The 19,345-nt window shown below is 38.5% G+C and overlaps 1 protein-coding gene across 7 annotated transcripts in view; it reads right to left on the bottom strand.

Annotated features, from left to right (window-relative positions):
* Positions 1-19,345, bottom strand: part of XRN2 (5'-3' exoribonuclease 2) — an 87,550-nt gene that overhangs the window by 19,740 nt on the left and 48,465 nt on the right. For 6 of the 7 annotated variants that reach the window (XM_036321215.1, XM_036321217.1, XM_036321212.1 and 3 more), the window contains 8 exons: positions 19,218-19,307; positions 18,343-18,415; positions 14,633-14,716; positions 13,637-13,734; positions 12,919-12,998; positions 11,411-11,467; positions 2,369-2,437; positions 2,142-2,273 (listed from right to left, as the gene is read on the bottom strand). In XM_036321215.1, coding sequence (XP_036177108.1) covers positions 2,142-2,273; positions 2,369-2,437; positions 11,411-11,467; positions 12,919-12,998; positions 13,637-13,734; positions 14,633-14,716; positions 18,343-18,415; positions 19,218-19,307 — 683 coding nt within the window. The remainder of the gene's footprint in view (positions 1-2,141; positions 2,274-2,368; positions 2,438-11,410; positions 11,468-12,918; positions 12,999-13,636; positions 13,735-14,632; positions 14,717-18,342; positions 18,416-19,217; positions 19,308-19,345) is intronic. The other variant, XM_036321213.1, reaches the window with a different exon arrangement.

The following is a 19,345-nucleotide window of genomic DNA, read 5'->3' as shown; positions in this document are numbered from 1 at the left end:
AGCTGATATTAATGTGACAGCAGATGTTCATTTCCCCCACCAAGATTCTTAATGGATAATCATTTAAACATTTATTAATTACTGTAAGCAAAAATTAGTTTATTCTTTTTTTGCATTGTATTTCATTTGTGCTCTATCAGTGTACAGTTGTCTCTTCGTACTTGGGGGATTGGGACTAGGACCACTTGGGGACACCAAAATCCAAGGAGTCCCTTATATAAAATGGTCTAATATTTGTATATAACCTGTATTTCCACATAAGCTATACCAGGGTATGCCTATGATCACTTCATTCACATGGACTCAGGTGTAGTACTTAACATGGGGCAAATTCAAAGTTTTGCTTGTGGAATTTTGGAAGCTTAACCCCCACAATATTTTTGATCCCAAGTTGGTTGAATCCATGAATATGAAACCTGTGGATACAGAGGGCCGACAGTATACACTACTCTACTCTATACCATGCTTTTTTCTTTTCCAATTTAATATATCAAACATTTCCCTATATCTTTCACAGTGTTCAGAACTGTAACATATATATCTGAACACATATATTCTGTAGATATATATATCTACAGAATACTTTCCAATGTTCATGTCTCATATTTTACTAAACCATTCCTCTCATTTAGTACTAGCATTACAGATAACAAGGCTCTGGAGGTAATTAGGCATGTAACTTTATGCTCCTCTACAATTATTTTCTCAGGATAAATTCCAAAAATTAGAAACTTGTATCTAAGTTAAGAGCATCTTCAGAACTCAGTACTCTACTTAGAGGTACTACTATGTTGCTTTAGAAAACAGTTGAAATAATGCAAAAAAATATCTTAAGAATATTTTAGCCCAGCCAGCATGGCTCAGTGATTGAGCATCGACCTATGAACCAGGAGGTCATAGCTCGATTCCCGGTCAGGGCACATGCCTGGGTTGCAGGCTCAATCCCCCGTGTGGGACGTACAAAAAGCAGCCGATGAATGATTCCCTCTCATCATTGATGTTTCTATCTCTCGCTCCCCCTCCCTCCCTCTCTGAAATTAATAAAAATCTATATTTAAAAAAAATAGTATTTTAAATTTGCATTTCTTTTATTATTAGGAATAAAGGCTTCTAAAACAATCAACCGCAACAGCTCACATTTCCAGTGTTGAGATCTATTCTAAGCATTTGCTAAACATTAGCTTAATCCTCACTACAACTTTATAAAGTAGGTATAATTATTATTCCCATTTTACATATAGGTAACAAAGGCATAGACTGGTTCAGTAACTTGTAAAAAAATATCAAGTGGTAGAAAAAGCATTTCAGCCCAGACATTTAGGATCTGAAATCATGCTCTTAACCACTTACTATGCCACATTCACTGTGCCTTACTATTCATTGTATTAAGTACATGCTGATGGTGACCTAATGTCTAAATCGTATTTTCAATCTTAAGGTTTTCCAACGTATTGAAAATATCTATTTATGAGTTATCATTAATTCATAAACAATAGCTCATTAATGTTTCCCCCAGCCTGTTGTTCTTTTTATCCCATCTTGTCACCTGTTATTGTTTTAAGGTCTCCCTCTCTATATGGAGTTCCCTCAGTAACTAGGAAAAAGACAATTAAATAGCTCATAAGGGCACAGTATAAAAATCAGAAATTCACAGAAGAGGAAATACGTTACCAGTAGACATGTTAAGAGAGAATCTAACAGACAAAGAAATGAAAACTCAACAACAATGAGGCACTGCTGTTCAAATAATGGTTAAGCAAAAATCTAGGAAACTGGTGGCTTTGTGTATTCACGTCCTGCTTAACACTTTAAAGGGATTCTGTCATTAATTCAGCTAAAACTTTCTTAAAAATAAAAAGATTGTTTTATTCTCTTGAAATAACTATCAGAACAATAGCAAAATTTTAAAAGAGAAAACAGTGGAATTCTCAAACAACACATAAAGTAATACATAAACCAAAGAAAGAGCAGTGAATTTAAAAACAGAAGAAAAACAGGGAAGGATGAAAGTCATTAAAATATCTGCAAAAAAGTTGTACTGAATAGTCTCATAAAGTATCTGTGGCATAAATACTGACTTAGTGCTTTGTGGCTGGGTCAGAAAAAGCAAAATATACAAATGACAGAAGCTTAACACTCACCCCAAAGTCCTGAATGCTGCCTGATCCAGGTGGACAGGCCGCCGGTCCCGATTAAAGCCAAGCTGGGGCTTCCACTGCCGTCCATTGCTGGATTTTTCCCAGTCACCAGGTTTCAGTACCGGTGCTGGTTTTCTGACCATTTGAAAATACAAGAGTTACAGGGATAAACAATGTTCATAAAAAAACAAATCTAGATAGTTTATATTTTATAACTGCGTTGTTGTTACCTTGCTCCCGGAAGCATTACAGCTTTAAAAATGTAATCTTCGGCAAACTGTGGGTCTTTAAAATTAATACTAGAAAAGAACAATACATAATTTAGTGATTAGCCTGATTTAACCACCATATAAACTGACATACTTCTCACGTTTAAACAGAATAACTAAAATTCACGTCTTCAAAAATTATTGTAGTCAATAAATATCTTCACCAAACTGTTGCTAATTCTTAGCCTTCATGTAACTTTCTGTGGGAAATTCTAGCTAACTGTGGGTGATCACAGATCTTTAGTAGACATGGCCTCAACTCAAAAAAATCTTCCATTTTGTTCAGTCCCTGGCAAAGACTCTCCCTCTAGCATTTTAAGGAAAATCAGGTCTTGTTGCAATAGGAAAAGATACGAACATCAATAGAAACATCCTATATAATTAAAGGATAATATGCAAATCAACCGAACGGGGGAATGACTGGTCACTATGATGTGCACTGACCACCAGGGGCCAGACGCTCAACACAGGAGCTGTCCCCTGGTGGTCAGTGAGCTCCCACAGGGGGAGCAATGCTCAGCCAGAAGCCCTGAGCAGGGCTCACAGCTGGCAAGCACAGTGGCGGTGGCGGGAGCCTCTCCCACCTCCACAGCAGTATTAAGGATGTCCGACTGCCAGCTTAGGCCCACTCCCCAGGGGGGATGTCAGTTGGACATCCCCTGAGGGCTCCTGCACTGCCAGAGGGCGCAGGCCGGGCTGAGGCCCTGCGCCCCTCTCCCCCACCCCCAGTGCATGAATGTCATGCACCGGGCCTCTGGTTTGTAAAATAAAAAAATACACACAAATATTTGGGGGGAGGGGGATGGCAAGGAAAGGGGTGACACTAAGCTTTCCAGTCGAACCCTGTATTCTGTTCTACTAATGGGTGTTTTATAATGAAACAGTCACATTTGAAAATTATGCAAAGACTTTTATAAGGCTGTACAGTCCAACTTTGAGTATAATAAGCTGGGTCAAACTTCCTCTCTGGTGGTATGTATATGAGTCCATTCAAAGGCTGGTAAGTATAATAGTTGTCCTTCTGACAAAGCAATGCCTCTCTGGGATCCTGGATGTGCATCTGATTTATACTTAAGGATGCTTATAACAGTATTCATCAGGTGAAAAAACTGTAAAACTTAAAGTGCATGAATAATAGAAACTATGCTTCTTCCTAAAAATACTTCGTTGGTATTTTAAACATTTTACTAATACAATAATGACACGGGAAAATATATATTTACAAGGGACTAGACATATATTTAGCAAAGGGTCACCAGTGATATTCTCTGCATAATCAACCATCTCCTTTCTTTCTTTGTGTTTTTTAATATTTTCCAAAATTCCTCCAATGATTACAAATTACAGTTTAAAAGGTTTTAATGAATTGGTTGACATTTGATTTACTGATTTATTGATTTATTGAATTAACACACTGAGGACTGATCACAAGAATTCTCGCTTCAACAGTGTTTTACAAAGTATCATACTTTAAGAAAATATTAGCTTGTAAAAACATGTAGTAAATAACTTCAAAATGCAATGGGTATTTAATTTTAAAGTGTTCCTTTAACATTTATGTAAAACGTTTTTTTGTACTCGTTCAATAGAAACTTATCTGGCCACTGGGTAAAGCTAGCAATAAAACTACTGGTCCGCAATAAAATATTTTTACTGATTTCAGAGAGGAAAGGAGAGGGAGAGATAAAAACATCAATGATGAGAGAGAATCACTAATTGGCTGCCTCCTGCACGCCCCCCACCTGGGGATTAAGCTTGCAACCCAGACATGTGCCCACGACTGGAATTGAACGTGGGACCCTTCAGTCTGCAGGCTGATGCTCCATCCACTGAACCAAACAAGCTAGGGCACTGGTTGACATTTTTTTTTAAAGTATATATATTTCTTTATTGATTTCAGAGAGGAAGGGAGAGGGAGAGATAGAAACATCAGTGATAAGAATGAATCATTGATTGGCTGCCTCCTGTACGCCCCCTACTGGGGATCAACCCCCCAACTCAGGCATGTGCCCTTGGCCGGAATCGAACCTGGGACCCTTCAGTCCACAGGCCGACGCTCCATCCACTGAGCCAAACCAGCTAGGGCATGGTTGACATTTTATATAACTAATTTTTTTTCTCTTCAAATACTGGCACTTAAAATTATTAGGACCCACCTGGCCGGTGTGGGTCAGTGGTTGAGTATCGACCTGTGAACCAGGAGATCATGGTTGTATTTCCGGTCAGGACACATGCCTGGGTTGAGGCTCAATCCCCAGTAGGAGGTGTGCAGGAGGCAGCTGATTAATGGTTCTCTCTCATCATTGATGTTTCTATCCCTCTCTCCCTTTTTCTCTCTGAAACCAAAAAAAAAAAAATTAAAAAGTATTAAAAAATAATTAGGACCCATCTGTTATAAACTTTCCTTGCAGTACGATTTAATTATATTTTAAGTACACAAAAATAGTTTCGTTTATCATAAAAATGCCATGAGCTCAAGAACAGCTGGGCTTCATTTACTCTATCTGTTCCTCTTACAACTCACTTTTCACTAGTAACTAACTGTCTTTATCGCAAATGTTTTCTATTGGGCAAGGTGGCATAGGCAGGGCAAGTCCGAACAGGCAGTGTTAAAAGTTTAAGAGAGTGATAGAGAAAACAGTTAAGTATTTGGTCACATTAGTGCTTTGCAAACACAAAGTAAAAAGAAAATTGGTAATAAGGCAAGATTTATAAGTAAAGTATCTCAAAGCAGTTATTTCTGTGTCAGCAGGACTTGTCAGCCCAAGCAACTTTCACAGTATCTCAAAGCAGTTATCTCTGTCAGCAGGACTTGTCAGCCCAAGCAACTTTTACATAGTCTCATGGTGGAAGTGGAGGTATAAACGCATTGAGCTTGCCTCTTCTTCTAATAAAGAGGAAATGTCTAATTAGTTTTATAAGGAATAAAGTGAAAAAGGCAACAACAGGCTTGGAGTCAAAGCATGTGTGTGGACACATCTCCCCCACACAAGTCTTTGTGAGTGTGGGATAATAGCATGTGTGTAAGCGGGTAGAGTAAGGAGACCAAGGAAAACATCATCATCCAAAAGGTTATGGTGATAGGATGGCGGAGGAAATAATGGAACAACGACACTGAAAGGGGTCCCAGGACCAAGGAGTAGTTCAGTTTAATTGGCACAGCCTTCTTAATAGGGATCTGGGAGAGAAGTAAGCCCTCAAAAATGATTTTGAGTGACTACAGCCTCAATTCTTCCAAGATACATAACTCGTATCATTCTAAAGGCACAGGACACAAACCGACTCATTACATGCAACAGAGGCTGTAAGTTCTCCGACTTAATTCTCAGATGGGACCCCAGTTGTGAAGGGCTGGATTGGAGTGCCAAAGTATGTGAACAGAGTGGGCAGTAAGACAGGATGGTTGAACTGGGATATTGTTGTGAAGGGCTTGTTCTGACTATGATGTGAAGCTACTTCAAGATGTCAGTAAGGAAGTAAACGCAATCAAAGATGCAATTCAGAAAGAACCAGCCAGCAGCAGTGTGTGAGAACAGGGGGAAAGAACCAAAAGGAGCTTCAACATGTGCTTGAGGTGGGAATGCTGGGCAAGCAGGGCTGGAAATGAAATAAAGAGTACATTCAGGTGAGGGCTCAAGATGAAGATCTGCAGTCATGCACAAAAACAGCTGAGACTAAGAAAATGAAGGAGACAGCCAAAGTAACAAGCTATCAGGGAGAAGAGATAATCCCAAGGCCACAGGGATAATCTCTTCTGAAGGACAATGGTTATGACAAGAGATTTAATAAGATAGCTGAAACTAATGCTTGGGGAAAACAGATCCTTTTATCTGGCAAATATGTGCATATGTGCACTTTACTGTATGCCAATTATTCCTCAATAAAATTGTTTTTAAAATTCCTTTATTCATGCTCAATAAGGAAAAATATTTCCAAGCTAATAGGAAAACTATCTCCAAGATCTTCCTTAGTTCTTCTCATAATCGTACTTAACAGAGTGATCTATATACTTAACACGGTACAAACCACTAGGAGACAGAAAAGGAGTATCTGAACCTAAGCGTGGAGGTCCCTACTGAAGGGACAATGGACACTATTAATGATCTCAAAGAGGAAAGCATTCTTTTCCATTGGATCTTTGAGAACAGTTTGAAGACTTACTCTTTTCTAAAATGAGTTAACCTTTCACTTATTAAGAGATTTTAGTATTTTAATTTGTTTCCAAAAACATATACTAAGAATTGTTTTTAGAAATAACTAAATAACAAAAGAAGCTAGAGCACAACTCAACTGCACTTTTCCAATGTGATAATATAAGCCACAACTTGAATAAACCTCGTAAAGGCAGGAACCCATTAAGCAAAAAACCAGAGTAACTTTCATTTCATCCAAATTTTGGAAATTCCTGAGTTTTTCAGATTTATGTAACTCAAATTCTTATAGGTAGAGGATTAAAAATAATAAAAGTTATCTTATTTAATAAAATACAGAAATAAAAATACTGGAAATCATAAAGAGGAAACAATCCAGATCAGGCCTTGACAAATTTCCACCACCAGAAACAAAAGTGATTAATAATGGAGAGTTTACCAGGGGAAGGAAAGCAGTAAAACCGAGATAAGACAGACGCACTGTCAGGGAGGAAATGAGTTAACAGAACAGCTTAAGGACTCAGCAGGCTACTGAACTAAGAGATTTGTGCTTTGATTTATATTGTTTCATCTAATTCGCTAAACAGGAGAAGTATTTTTAACCATTTGTTCCAGGTGGGAAAATGCTGACATACCCAGTATAAGGTTCTATCCACCAGACCAGCTCTGACCCAGGAGTAGCATAATGGATCCCTTCCTTGGCAGATAACCTATTATTTTCATCACCTGTCTTCATAAACACAGCAAGGACAAATAAATATAAATTTAAAAGCTAAGTATGTTTGAAAGAAAACTGAACAGTGGTTTTACTTGTACCACAAGCAGCACTTTAAAACTATTTATAAGAAGAAAATACTGTAGTAGTGTAGCCAAGTCTCAATGGAAAAGGAATAGAATGTACAACACCTTCTTCCAATTCAGTTCATTTTAAGAATTATCCTTAGAAAATTGTATTGTTTGAGAGTGCTAGCACACTTCACAAAGAAAGCAGAAAACTCAATATCAAGTTTAATTTTTCCTCTACCTTTTCCTTGTACATTCCCTAATTAATGCTAAATCAGCATACCAATGCAAACTGTTCTTATAGAGAAAATTTTATGATTCATACTAGAGGCCTGGTGCACAAAAATTCATGCACTCGTGGGGGTCCCTCAGCTCCTGCCACCACTGCTGGGCTCGCAGCTAACAGCCCAACTTGTGGCTGAGTGGAGCTCCCCCTGTGGGAGTGCACTGACCACCAGGGTTTCAGTTCCTGTGTTGAGCGTCTGCCCCCTAGTGGTCAGGTCGCATCATAGTGACCGGTCTTCCTACTCTAAGGGTCAATTTGCATATTACCCTTTTATTATATAGGATACTTAACATTTTAAAACACTTAAGTTTATATAGGACTTAAGACATCTTTTCTGACATTCTACCTGAAGAGGTTAAGCAGTTCAGTGTCCTATAAAGTACTACAGGCAGTGAAAGTTAAACCCTCCCAAGTGTTTCAACCATTAAGTCTGTTACTGATTGCATGTACTCTACTTCTTTCAGGCTTTGGATTTCAAACTATCTGCTTGCCAATTACAAGCCTTAAGATCATTACAGTAATCCTACATAATAAAAGGCTAATATGCAAATAGACCGAATGGTGGAACAAACGGTCATTACGATGTCCACTGACCACAGAGGAAGCACCACTCAGTCAGAAGCTGGGCTCATGGCTGGCGAGCGCAGCAGCGGTGGCAGGAGCCTCTCCCGCCTCCATGGCAGCACTAAGGATGTCCAAATGCCGGCTTAGGCCCGCTCCTAAGCTGTCAGTCTGACATCCCCCGAGGGCTCCCAGACTGCGAGAGGGTGCAGGCCAGGCTGAGGGACCCCTCCGCACCCCCCCCCCCACCACCAAATGCATGAATTTTTAGTGGTTATAATAAAAAGAAACATCTTTACACACATTCACATTTTTAAAAAAAACCTCCCTGTTGATATAAAACGTTCTATACCTTGGCTGATCCATTCAAAGGTGAAAAAGTTTGAGAAACACTCCTCTGAAAAAGTAAATTTGGGCTTCTTTTTTTTAATCCTCGCCCAAGGATATGTTTTCATTGATTTTAGAGAGAGAGAGAGAAAGAGAGAGAAACATCCATCAGTAGCCTCCTGTACGCACCCCGCCTGGGGATCGAACCTGCAACCTAAGTGTGTGCCCTGACCAGGAATCGAACCAGCAACCTTTTGGTATACAGGACAAAGTTCCAACCAACTGAACCACCTGGCCAGGGCAGTCTGGGCTCTTAGAAGACTTTGGTAAACACTGGTTCCAACACTATGAACAACTGAACTTTTACCTAAGTTTAGAACTGTGCTAAGATCTGACAATGCTAGTGATGAAAAGAATATACAAAGATTATATAAATTATAGATTACCTTTAAAAGAGAAGAAAAGTAATGGAGGGTAGGCTAGAAAAGGAAAGAGGATTCCAAATAATGGAAGAAGGCACAGAGGTTGATGGGATACTGAAAGGACCAGCCTGGGTAAGGAGAAGGTGTCCTTGAGGAACTGTGGGGGTTCAGACACAGAACTATAGCTTTGCCAAATGATGGCAGGCCTTGAAGAAGCAAGAGTGTAATTCTACCGGCACTACATCGTAACCAAAGTTTTCCAAAGGGCAGTAGTCTTCTAGAAAAATAAGCTTTATGTCAAATGCCAAGAGATTCAGTGGGAAGGAAGGTGGAATCAAATAAACCAGCTGGGAGATCACTACAGTAATCCAGGAGAGAAGCACAAAACAGGCTCACCGTGAAAAGAAAAAAATATTACAGAATAGTGGTGCAGATATAGGGAGTAATATCACATGAGAAGCTAAACTTATAAGAAGCTCCAAAGCCTGGGCAATGGGAAACAGGACGTCCAGGGACAGAAAGAACAAAGCAGCCAGGAGAACTGGTGAGGGGCAAAGGACAAAGAAGTTAGTTTGGAACATGAGTCTGAGGTAAACAAAGATGTGTGTGCATATATCTGTGTATCTACTCCAGAGGAATATAAAATTACACCAGGAAAATAACTTTTCTGTAATTTAAAATTATATGCAGGATTTATACATTTAAAGTTTACAAAGAATTACTCTAAAAATAAACTATGTCAAATTACAATGGTGGAGGAGAAAGATGGCTTAGTTCTATTCAAAATTAGGCTGCTAATAGGTTGAATGATTTATGAAATCAGAACTGGGGAAAAATCTTCTAGATTATAGTTAACCATATTCTCTATAGGTCCTTCTATGACTTTTGAGACACCTCAATAATCTCTATAGTATACTTTCTCAACACTAAAGATAAGACATAATGTGATGGGAAGAACTCGCCTAAACGCACCTGAGTTTGAGATTTGTTTTATAAATTTAATACTCTTGTGAACACCAAATAATACCAAAGGCTCTTTCAGGATCAAAAACCACCAACAAACAACATCATCATACAAACAAAAACTCCAGGATCTGTCAATTTTGTAACGCTTCCCTTGGGCAATATCTCTATCCTAATTAGAAAGTTGAGTAGGAAGGCCCTTGAAAACATGCACAGAAACTGAGAAACACAAGCAAACACAGAACAATCCAAAGAGAGAGCTGATGGGATTAACTGGCCTGAAGCTCTGTGGCAAGCCAGAGACCCCAAGGGCTAACACAGTGTCCACACCGGATCTGTGGGGCCAGACTGCTTGTAATGGGTACAGGAACACGGTTACAATTCTAAAGTCCACCTTTAATAAAAGAGCCCAAAGACAGAGTCAGGACAAATTATGTGTATGTCTAAAGCAACTAATAATATGGAAGATTTTCCATATTCAATGGTTTTCTTTAAATAAAAGCCTTTCTAGCATGCTACCTAAATCCATTAAAGATAGGAAAATAAACATGCCTATACTTCACAATGAGAAATCTAAAATATTTCCTGAGAGAGAAATAGTAAGAATGAGTGGGAAAGGAAGATTTAAGAAGTTTTTACAAAATCCTTTAACTGCTAGGATGTGTTTGCTTTACTCTCGTCTAAAGACTGAAGAAAATGACAACATAAACCCTGCCATCAAGATTATTGATTATATATAATAACTAGAGGCCCAATGCACGAAATTCGTCCAAGGGCCTTGGCCCCAGCCCCCGCCCACCGCTGCTGTGGCCGGGGCGGGTGTGGGGTGGGGGGGGCCTCTGCCACCTCTGCCTCTGCCTCAGCCCCTGCTGCGGCTTTGTCTGGAAGGAAGGACGTCCGGACTAATTAGCATATTACGCTTTTATTATTACAGATTATAGAAATCATTAAGTTTGTAGATCTTTATTCTAAATAGTCATATTACACTTTACATTATTTTACTCAATAGAAAAATCCTGTCACCAAAGAAATAAGATATAAATAAGTTTATAAATGAGCAGAAATTAAGAGTTTAAAATAAATTTTGATCGAAATCACCACAAATTCATCCTATCTCATCTTAATCAAAATAAAGTATACAATAGTTTTTAAAATTGTCTGTTATTTCAAAGCGAAGCAGTATGGGCCTCTGGTATATAGATCTTTGTTTGCTCATATACAGCAAACTGCTCCTAGAAATTCCTACTTTCTATCTCCTCCCACTTGCTAATCCAGGGAGAATTAGAGGTTGTCAGGGGAAACTAGAAAGCAGAGAAACAAGCTTGTTAAATCAGTAACCTTAACAATGTATGTAATTTAAAGTCAAGAGGCTCTGCTCTGAAGCCTGCAACACAGGGACTTCTTCAGTCTCAAAGCATTGGTGGAATAATAGCTGCCATTTCCTTGTGAATCGGAAGTCTTCTTAAACTTATTTGCAAGTTCAAAATGCCATGAATTTTGGAAAACTTACCTGATTGCAGTGTTCTGTGTCAGATCCCGTAACATGGGAACAGGAGAACATACTACTCTAAGGAGAAACAAGAGAAAAAGCATCTATTTGTAAAGTGTAGCCTTTCAGATAAGTGGAAATAAGATGTTGCTATGTTTCTTAGGCTTTAAGAAAGAGAAATCATTAAAAAACACCAGTAACTAAAATATAATAATTTATATCTTTAAAAAAGAAACCTATTTCCTTAGCTTGTAATCTCATCAACAGAAAACAATTATGGGCAAAGGGCTTATATCATAATTTGTAAAGAATATGTACAAATCAAAAGGGGGAATTGGGGAACAGAAAAATAAATAGAAAAAGAGAACAGGTATTTTATACATGAGGAAAACCAAATATATGGCTTCATTCTCACTAATCAGAGAAATGAAACTGTAAACATAACAAGATGCCAAGAAGTATCCATCAGAGTGACAAAAATTAAGGTTGTGACAATTTCAAGGATCTTGCAAGAACACAGAGTAACAAGATCTCTCACAAATTGCCTTTGAGATTATAAAACAATGTAATCACGTTAAAAGACCACCAAATATTATATAGAAAAAAAATGAAGATACGTATACTCTATGACCAGCAAATTCTATTCCTTGAGCAGCAGTTCTCAAATTCTGATCCCAGGACCCCTTTACATTTTTAAAAACTGATGACACTCAAACAGTTGTTTTTTGGTTTTTTTTTAATATATTTTATTGATTTTTTACAGAGAGGAAGGGAGAGAGATAAAGAGTTAGAAACATCGATGAGAGAGAAACATCGATCAGCTGCCTCCTGCACATCTCCTACTGGGGATATGCCTGCAACCCAGGTACATGCCCTTGACCGGAATCGAACCTGGGACCCTTCAGTCCGCAGGCCGACGCTCTATCCACTGAGCCAAACCGGTTTCGGCCTCAAACAGTTTTTATGTTGGTTATATCTGTCAATATTTATCTATTAAAAATTAAAACTAAGAAATTAAAAATTACTAATTTAAAGATACCAATAATACACCTATTACATTTAAGTTAAATAACATTTTTCATGAAAAACACCTATTTTGCAAAGCAAATAAAAAATAAATGAGATCATTGTTTTTTAAATATCTATATTATAGCTGATTTCTCTTATATGCTTCTAATTCAATCTCTTAAGGTAACACACTACATGTAGCCTCTGGAAAATTCCAGTGCACATTCAAGAGAGAAAGAGAAACAATAGTAAATAACACCATAATGTCTCCGTATTATTGTGAAAATAGTTTTGACCTCGTGGCTCTCCTGAAAGGGTTTAAAGAACCCCTGCACTCCCTACACAAAGTGGCACAGCTATTATGTCAGAGCTGGGCTTTGACTCCAAGTCCTTTTTAGTCCAACAAGTTTTCTGTTGTTTCATTTTTCTATTTGTAGAAAATAACACATTCATGGAACAAGGTAAAAATTCTAACTAAACTTTGTCCCAGTCATACCAATTATGCACAAATGAAAACTTACTGATCTGGAAGAATGGCTTCTTCATCCAAAGAAAACTTTCCTTGAATCCCATGACATAATTCAGGTGGTACATCCACTGGCTGTGGAAAAATGCATTCCTGATTATATATCCCAAAAGAACGAAAAGCAGGAACTCAAACATGTACTTCTACACCAAAATCATAGTAGCATTATTCTTAAGACCCAAAAGATGGAAACAACTTAAGTTTTCATCAACAGATGAATAGATAAGCAGAACATCGTGTATACATACAATGGATATTATTCGGCCATAAAAGGAGTAAAACTGTGACACATGCTACAACATGGATGAACCCTGAAAACGTGCTAAGTGTTAGACACAAAAGAGTTAGACACAAAAGAACAAATATAACTCCATTTATGTGAGGTACCAAGAATACGTAGGTAACATAGAGATAAAAAGTAAGAGAGGTTACCAGAGGCTGGGGAAGTGAAGAATGGGAAGATACTGTTCATTAATATTGTTTAATGGGTGCAGAGTTTCTAATTGGAAAAATGAAAATGTTCTGAAAATGGATACTGGTGATGGTTGCACAATATTGTGTATGGTCTTAATGCCATAGAATTATACACTTAAGGATGGTTAAAATAGTAATTCTGTTTATATTTTACCAAAATCTTAAAAATGCATTCCTGATTAATTAACCAAATAAATATACTGTCTAAAAACACTCCATGACTGAAAAAGAGACCATACCTCTGTGGAACCTGTCTGGTATAGCTCTGAGATGAAGTCATGGAGTTGATGATGTTTCCCTACAAATAAGACATCACCTCCAAGACTGTTTCTTCTAGCTGGGGACAAAGTAAGAAAAGAATGAAGGTTAAACAATTACATCTGCAAGAGCAATATTTATGAGAATGAAATAAGAAGCACCTATATTTTAAAAACTTAATTATAAGTTTATAAAAAATAATTTAAAAGCAATAAAACCTGCATGTGTGATCTCTAGAGAAAAAATACCAACTCTTTGGCAATAAGGTTTCAAATATCAATGACTATCAGAAAAAATTAGCACTAAGAGATATCTGAATATAGTATTATAAGATAAGGGACAAAGTTTCTTATTTACAAAGAACCAATATTTTTACTTTAAGAAATAAATATTCCCTGAGGAAACACAAATTATATCATGTAATAACAAGGGTACTCTAAGGAAGATTGATAGAGAAATTATTTCAATAGGTTTATTATACTGATACTAAATCAACTTTTCAGTAGAGCTCAGCTCTGCAATTTCCCAATACTTTTAACTGTCAGTAATATGACAAAATACCTCTTTTTGTGCAAAATAACATTTTAAAGTTAGCACTCTGAGGGCAAATGCTTTTGTTTCAATCTAACCATTTAAGAAAAGTTATTGTTATTTGGGGGAGATGATAGGAAAAAAAGAGAGAAAGGAAATTAACAATACTCTTGCAACACACAAAGTTAAAGGATATTCTTAAAATGATGTTTTCTTATAAATTTAATAAATATTTGTGACTTAAAATTTTTTATTTATTATTCAATTTATGGATAATAAATTTTACAAAGCAAAGTTAACTTTTGTTAAAAAGAGGTAAAATAAATGATTTATGTCCCATTTATTGGAAATTTGACAAATGAAAAAAAGGGGTCAAACTTTATAAGAAAATGTAAAGTCTACATTACACAGACTCAGTGCTGACCAAGTGAAAGTATAATTCTTACTCTCTTCTGGAGTGAGGTCTGGGTATACCTCTTCAAGGGCAGCTCGCAGCCTGCGCTCATCCACAAATGGCAACAGAGCAACACCTGGGGAGACAAATGTACACCAGCCACCCGGGCTATTAGAATCACAGATTCACCAATAAACATTTCTAGTGGGGTGTCCCTGCTAATATCAAAACATTTGGAACTGAACTCTATTCGCCAAAATTAAGGTGTAAATACTTTCCACTTTGTGGTATAAGAAAAGATCCTTTATATTTTCCACCCTTAAAATGGCTCATATGAAAAAACCACATCTGCTAAACCTTAACTCTCTGATGATAAAATTTTTGAATTAAATGAACAAGAGGTCCCCTGGATATCAGTCTATGTTCTAGCCTTACTTATACTAGGAAGTGCTTGGGCAAGCCAGTTAATCTCCCAAGGGTGTGAGCTTAGCCTTTCATTTTTCTAGGACTTAGTTTCTTCTTTTGTAAAAAAAAGAGATCATAACAACTAAAATACTCAGGAAGGCCCTAGCCAGTTTGGCTCAGTGGACAAAGCGTTGGCCTACAGACTGAAGGGTCCTAGGTTCGGTATCGGTCAAGCACACATGCCTGGGTTGCAGGCTCGATCCCCAGTGGGGGACGTGCAGGAGGCAGTCAATCTGTGTTTCCCTCTCAAATGGATGTTTTTTTTCCTCTCTCCCTCTCCCTTGCACTCTCATTAAAAAAAGAAAAGTATGTTTGTTTAGTGTCAAAAGGACACTATCAACAGAGTGAAAAGACAACCCACAGAATGTAAGAAAATATATGCAAATCATGTAATAGATTAGTATCCAGAATATGTAAAGCATTCATATAACAAAAACCCAATTCAAAAACAGGCTAAAGACGTGAGTAAATGTTTTTCTAAAGAAGACATAGAAATAGCCAATAAGTACATGAAAACAATGCCCACTATCAATAATCATTAAGAAAATGAAAGTAAAAAACATAGTGTGATACCAATTCACACCAATTAGCATAGCAGTTATCAAAAAACCAGAACTAACAAGTGTCGGCAAGGATATGGAGAAATTGTAATCACTGTGCATTGCTTTACTTTTCCTCTTGACAATTTATACTACAACTAGAGGCCCAGTGCACGAATTCGTGCACAAGTTGGGGGGGGGGGGTTTCCCCTCGGCCTGACCAGTGATCAGGGCCCATCGGGGCTGGCCAGGAAGAGGGACCACGGGAGGTTGGCCGGCTGGGAGGAGAAGCTGCGGGAGGTTGGCCGGCCGTGGGAGATTGGCTGTGGGAGCACACTGACCACTAGGGGGCAGCTCCTGCATTGAGTGTCTGCTCCCTGGTGGTCACTGTGGCGTCATAGCTAACAGCCGGTAATCTGGTCGTAACAGTCACTTAGGCTTTTATATATATAGACTAGAGGCCCGGTGCACAAAATTCATTCACGGGGGGAAGGGGGGGTCGTCCCCTCAGCCCAGCCTGCACTCTCTCCAATCCGGGACCCCTCGGGGGACATCCCTCTCACTATCTAGGACCACTGGCTCCTAACTGCTCACCTGCCTGCCTGCCTGCCTGATTGCCCCTAACTGGCCCCCCTGCCAGCCTGGTTGCCTCTCACTGGCCTCCTCTGCCAGCCTGGTCGCCCCAACTGCCACGCCCCCCCTCGCCGGCTTGGTCATCCCTCACACTCCCCCCTGCTGGCCTGGTCGCCCCCAACTGCCCCATCCCTCTGGCCTGGTCGCCCCTCACTGCCCCCTCTGCCGGCGTGGTCGCCCCACACAGCCTGCTGTTCAGTCGTTTGGTTGTCCCTTACTAACCCCTCTGCCAGCCTGGTCGCCCCACGTAGCCTGCTGTTCAGTCGTTTGGTCGTCCCTTACTAACCCCCCCGGCCAGCTCTGTTGCCCCACTCAGCCTGTTCGGTCGTCCGATTGGTTGTTTCGGATGTGACGGCCCCTGGCTCTTTATATATATAGATGATATAATCATCAAGTCACCTGCATGCTTATATATTTACTTATATTTAATAAACCCACATAAGGACTTATTTAAAACAAATATATTTACATATATTTTTACTTTACCCCCTCATATTCTCCTATCCTTCCTCTCCCTCCACAAAGCATCTTCAAAAACCATCTAATGCCCCAATCCATTTGCATACAACAAAATATGACCAGGGAGCACTTAACCCTAATCAATGGGTTGCATTTTCCATTATAATTTCATAATAGTAGTATGAAATTTCCATTATGACATAAAGTACAAATCAAACCTAAAAAAATCTCAAAATATAATATCCTATTTTTTAAAATATATTTTTATTAATTTCAGAGAGGAAGGGAGAGGGAGAGAGATAGAAACATCAATGATGAAAGAGAATCATTGATCAGCTATCTCCTGCTGGGGATTGAGCCTGCAACCCAGGCATGTATCCTTGACCACAATCGAACCTGGGACCTTTCAGTCCATAGGCCAACACTTTACCCACTGAGCCAAACTGGCTAGGGCAAAATATAACAATTTTAAATTGTAAATTATTATTTATCTCCCTTTGCCCCACAACTCTCTTTGAGTCATTTTACTGGTCATCTATACCACAGGGAACAACCAAATTAAAAGAGAGAAAACATGATTTACCAAACATGCTTATCATCCTAGAAAAATGTATGGTGGAAGGGAGGTTAAAATGATTTGATGAAAGGGGCTTACTGTGTGAAAAACTCTTTATTGTGTTTTACAATTAGTCATCACACACTTTATGAGTGTTAAGTAGCATCTTGAATTTAGTACAAATTTTATACTGCCACTAGAGGCCCGGTGCACAAAAATTCATGCACGGGGGGGGGGGGGGGTGTCCCTCAGCACAACCTACACCCTCTTGCAGTCCGGGACCCCTTGGGGGATGTCTACATACCGGCTTAGGCCTGCTCCCCGGGGGACCAGGATAAGCTGGCAGTCAGACATCCCTCTGGCAGCCCTCGGGGGATGTCCAACTGACTGCTTAAGCTGCAGTTGGACATCCTTAGTGCTGCAGAGGAGGCAGGAGAGGCTCCTGCCACCACCACTGCGCTCGCAGCCATCAGCACGGCTTGTGGCTGAGCAGAGCTCCTCCTGTGGGAGCACACTGACCACCAGAGGGCAGCTCCTAGGTTGAGCGTCTGCCCCCTGGTGATCAGTGCACGTCATAGTGACTGGTTGATCCAGGGTCAATTTGCACATTACCCTCTTATTATATAGGAGTCTTATAAATTATGTGAACAAAGGAATGAGAAATTAATATATAAGAAGTAAATTTTAAGTAATGATTAATGCCAAGTATTTAACCAAATTTTTAATACATTTTTCAAATGTTTCAATGGCGTACAAGTCAGTCTCCACAGACACTCTCTCTCAACAACCTAACAAGGTGTCAATGAGCTACTACTAACTGGAAGGAGCAAGTCCCAAGTCCAATAAATTAATCACAAAGGAGATGAAAGATAAGATGATTAATTGGGTATTTCAACCCAATTTACTGTTTATCAGAATGTTGCTATTAAAACTACCATTAATCATTGCTAATCCCAGGTTAAATGAAAAGACACTAAATTTTCACATATAATTCTTACAATATTTATCTTTCTTTTACAGTAATTCTTCCATTCTATAAATCATGTTTCTCACAGTTTTACCAAAAAGTTAAGATTATTTTAACAAAAAGAAATAATATCTAAATTTTACCTTGCCATGCATATTTCTTTCCATTCAAATCAATAGCAAAATCTTCAGGGTAAAAGTCAATTATACTGGAATCCTATATCAAGAAGAAAAGTAAAGATTCAAAACAAAAGTTACATGCTGCTGTTATACAGGCATTTGTTATACTTTTCATTCAAGTTATCAAGCCTGATGAGAAAATGAGGTTTCATTCCTTTCAAAAACCGTTAAGATATCAGGTGATTAATTCTAGGTCTAGTAAAACAAAATTAACAATATTTTTTTAAATGATGAAAAAAAAGCATTATTATAGAACTGTAGAGCTGACAACTGTGGACCCAAGACAGTGAGCAAAGAGTTTATTGACTGCAATAACTCCTCCTTCCCAGCTTGGTCTCATTCTTTTTAGCTAGCACACAAAACAAGCTCAGAGGTGATTTCAGGTAGGTCAGTCTTCTGAGCTCTTGTAGCCACCATAAAGGGCTGGAATAAGTCAAAACAGACTCAGAACAAAACAACTTGTTCTAAGTTCTACAGTGTGGTGAAGGCCTGGGTGCCTGGGGGGCAGTGGTGGAGGGGTCAATGGGGAAAAAAAGGGGACATCTGTAACACTTTCAACAATAAATATAAATTTAAAATAATGATGATAATAATAATAAAGTAATTTAAAAAATAATTTCTCCAAAACACAAGTCAATTTTATTTACTGAGTGGGGTACTGATGCCAAGGAAACAAGAGGTGGAAAAAGTAATGAAAAATATATAGTAGAACTCACATACTTTTACTTTGTTTCTATACTTTACTGTTTCAACTAAGATGCAAAACCAACTGTGACTAATATTAGTAAAACCTATGACAAAAACCCAGTTACCAACACACTCAAAATGCTAAGACTCACTGGATCACTCATGAGCTTTCGCCATGATGGAGGTAGAAAGTTACCACTTGCAGCTGGAAAAACTCCCATAAGTTGTTCCAGTGGTTTAAACTGCAAGAAAGAAAAAAGTTTCAGATAAGCTACACAAT

This window comes from Myotis myotis, unplaced genomic scaffold (genome assembly GCF_014108235.1).
Source record: "Myotis myotis isolate mMyoMyo1 unplaced genomic scaffold, mMyoMyo1.p scaffold_m19_p_9, whole genome shotgun sequence".
NCBI lineage: Eukaryota > Metazoa > Chordata > Mammalia > Chiroptera > Vespertilionidae > Myotis > Myotis myotis.
The sequence above is the reverse complement of the archived record's forward strand: the minus strand, read 5'-3'. Positions and strand labels throughout refer to the sequence as shown.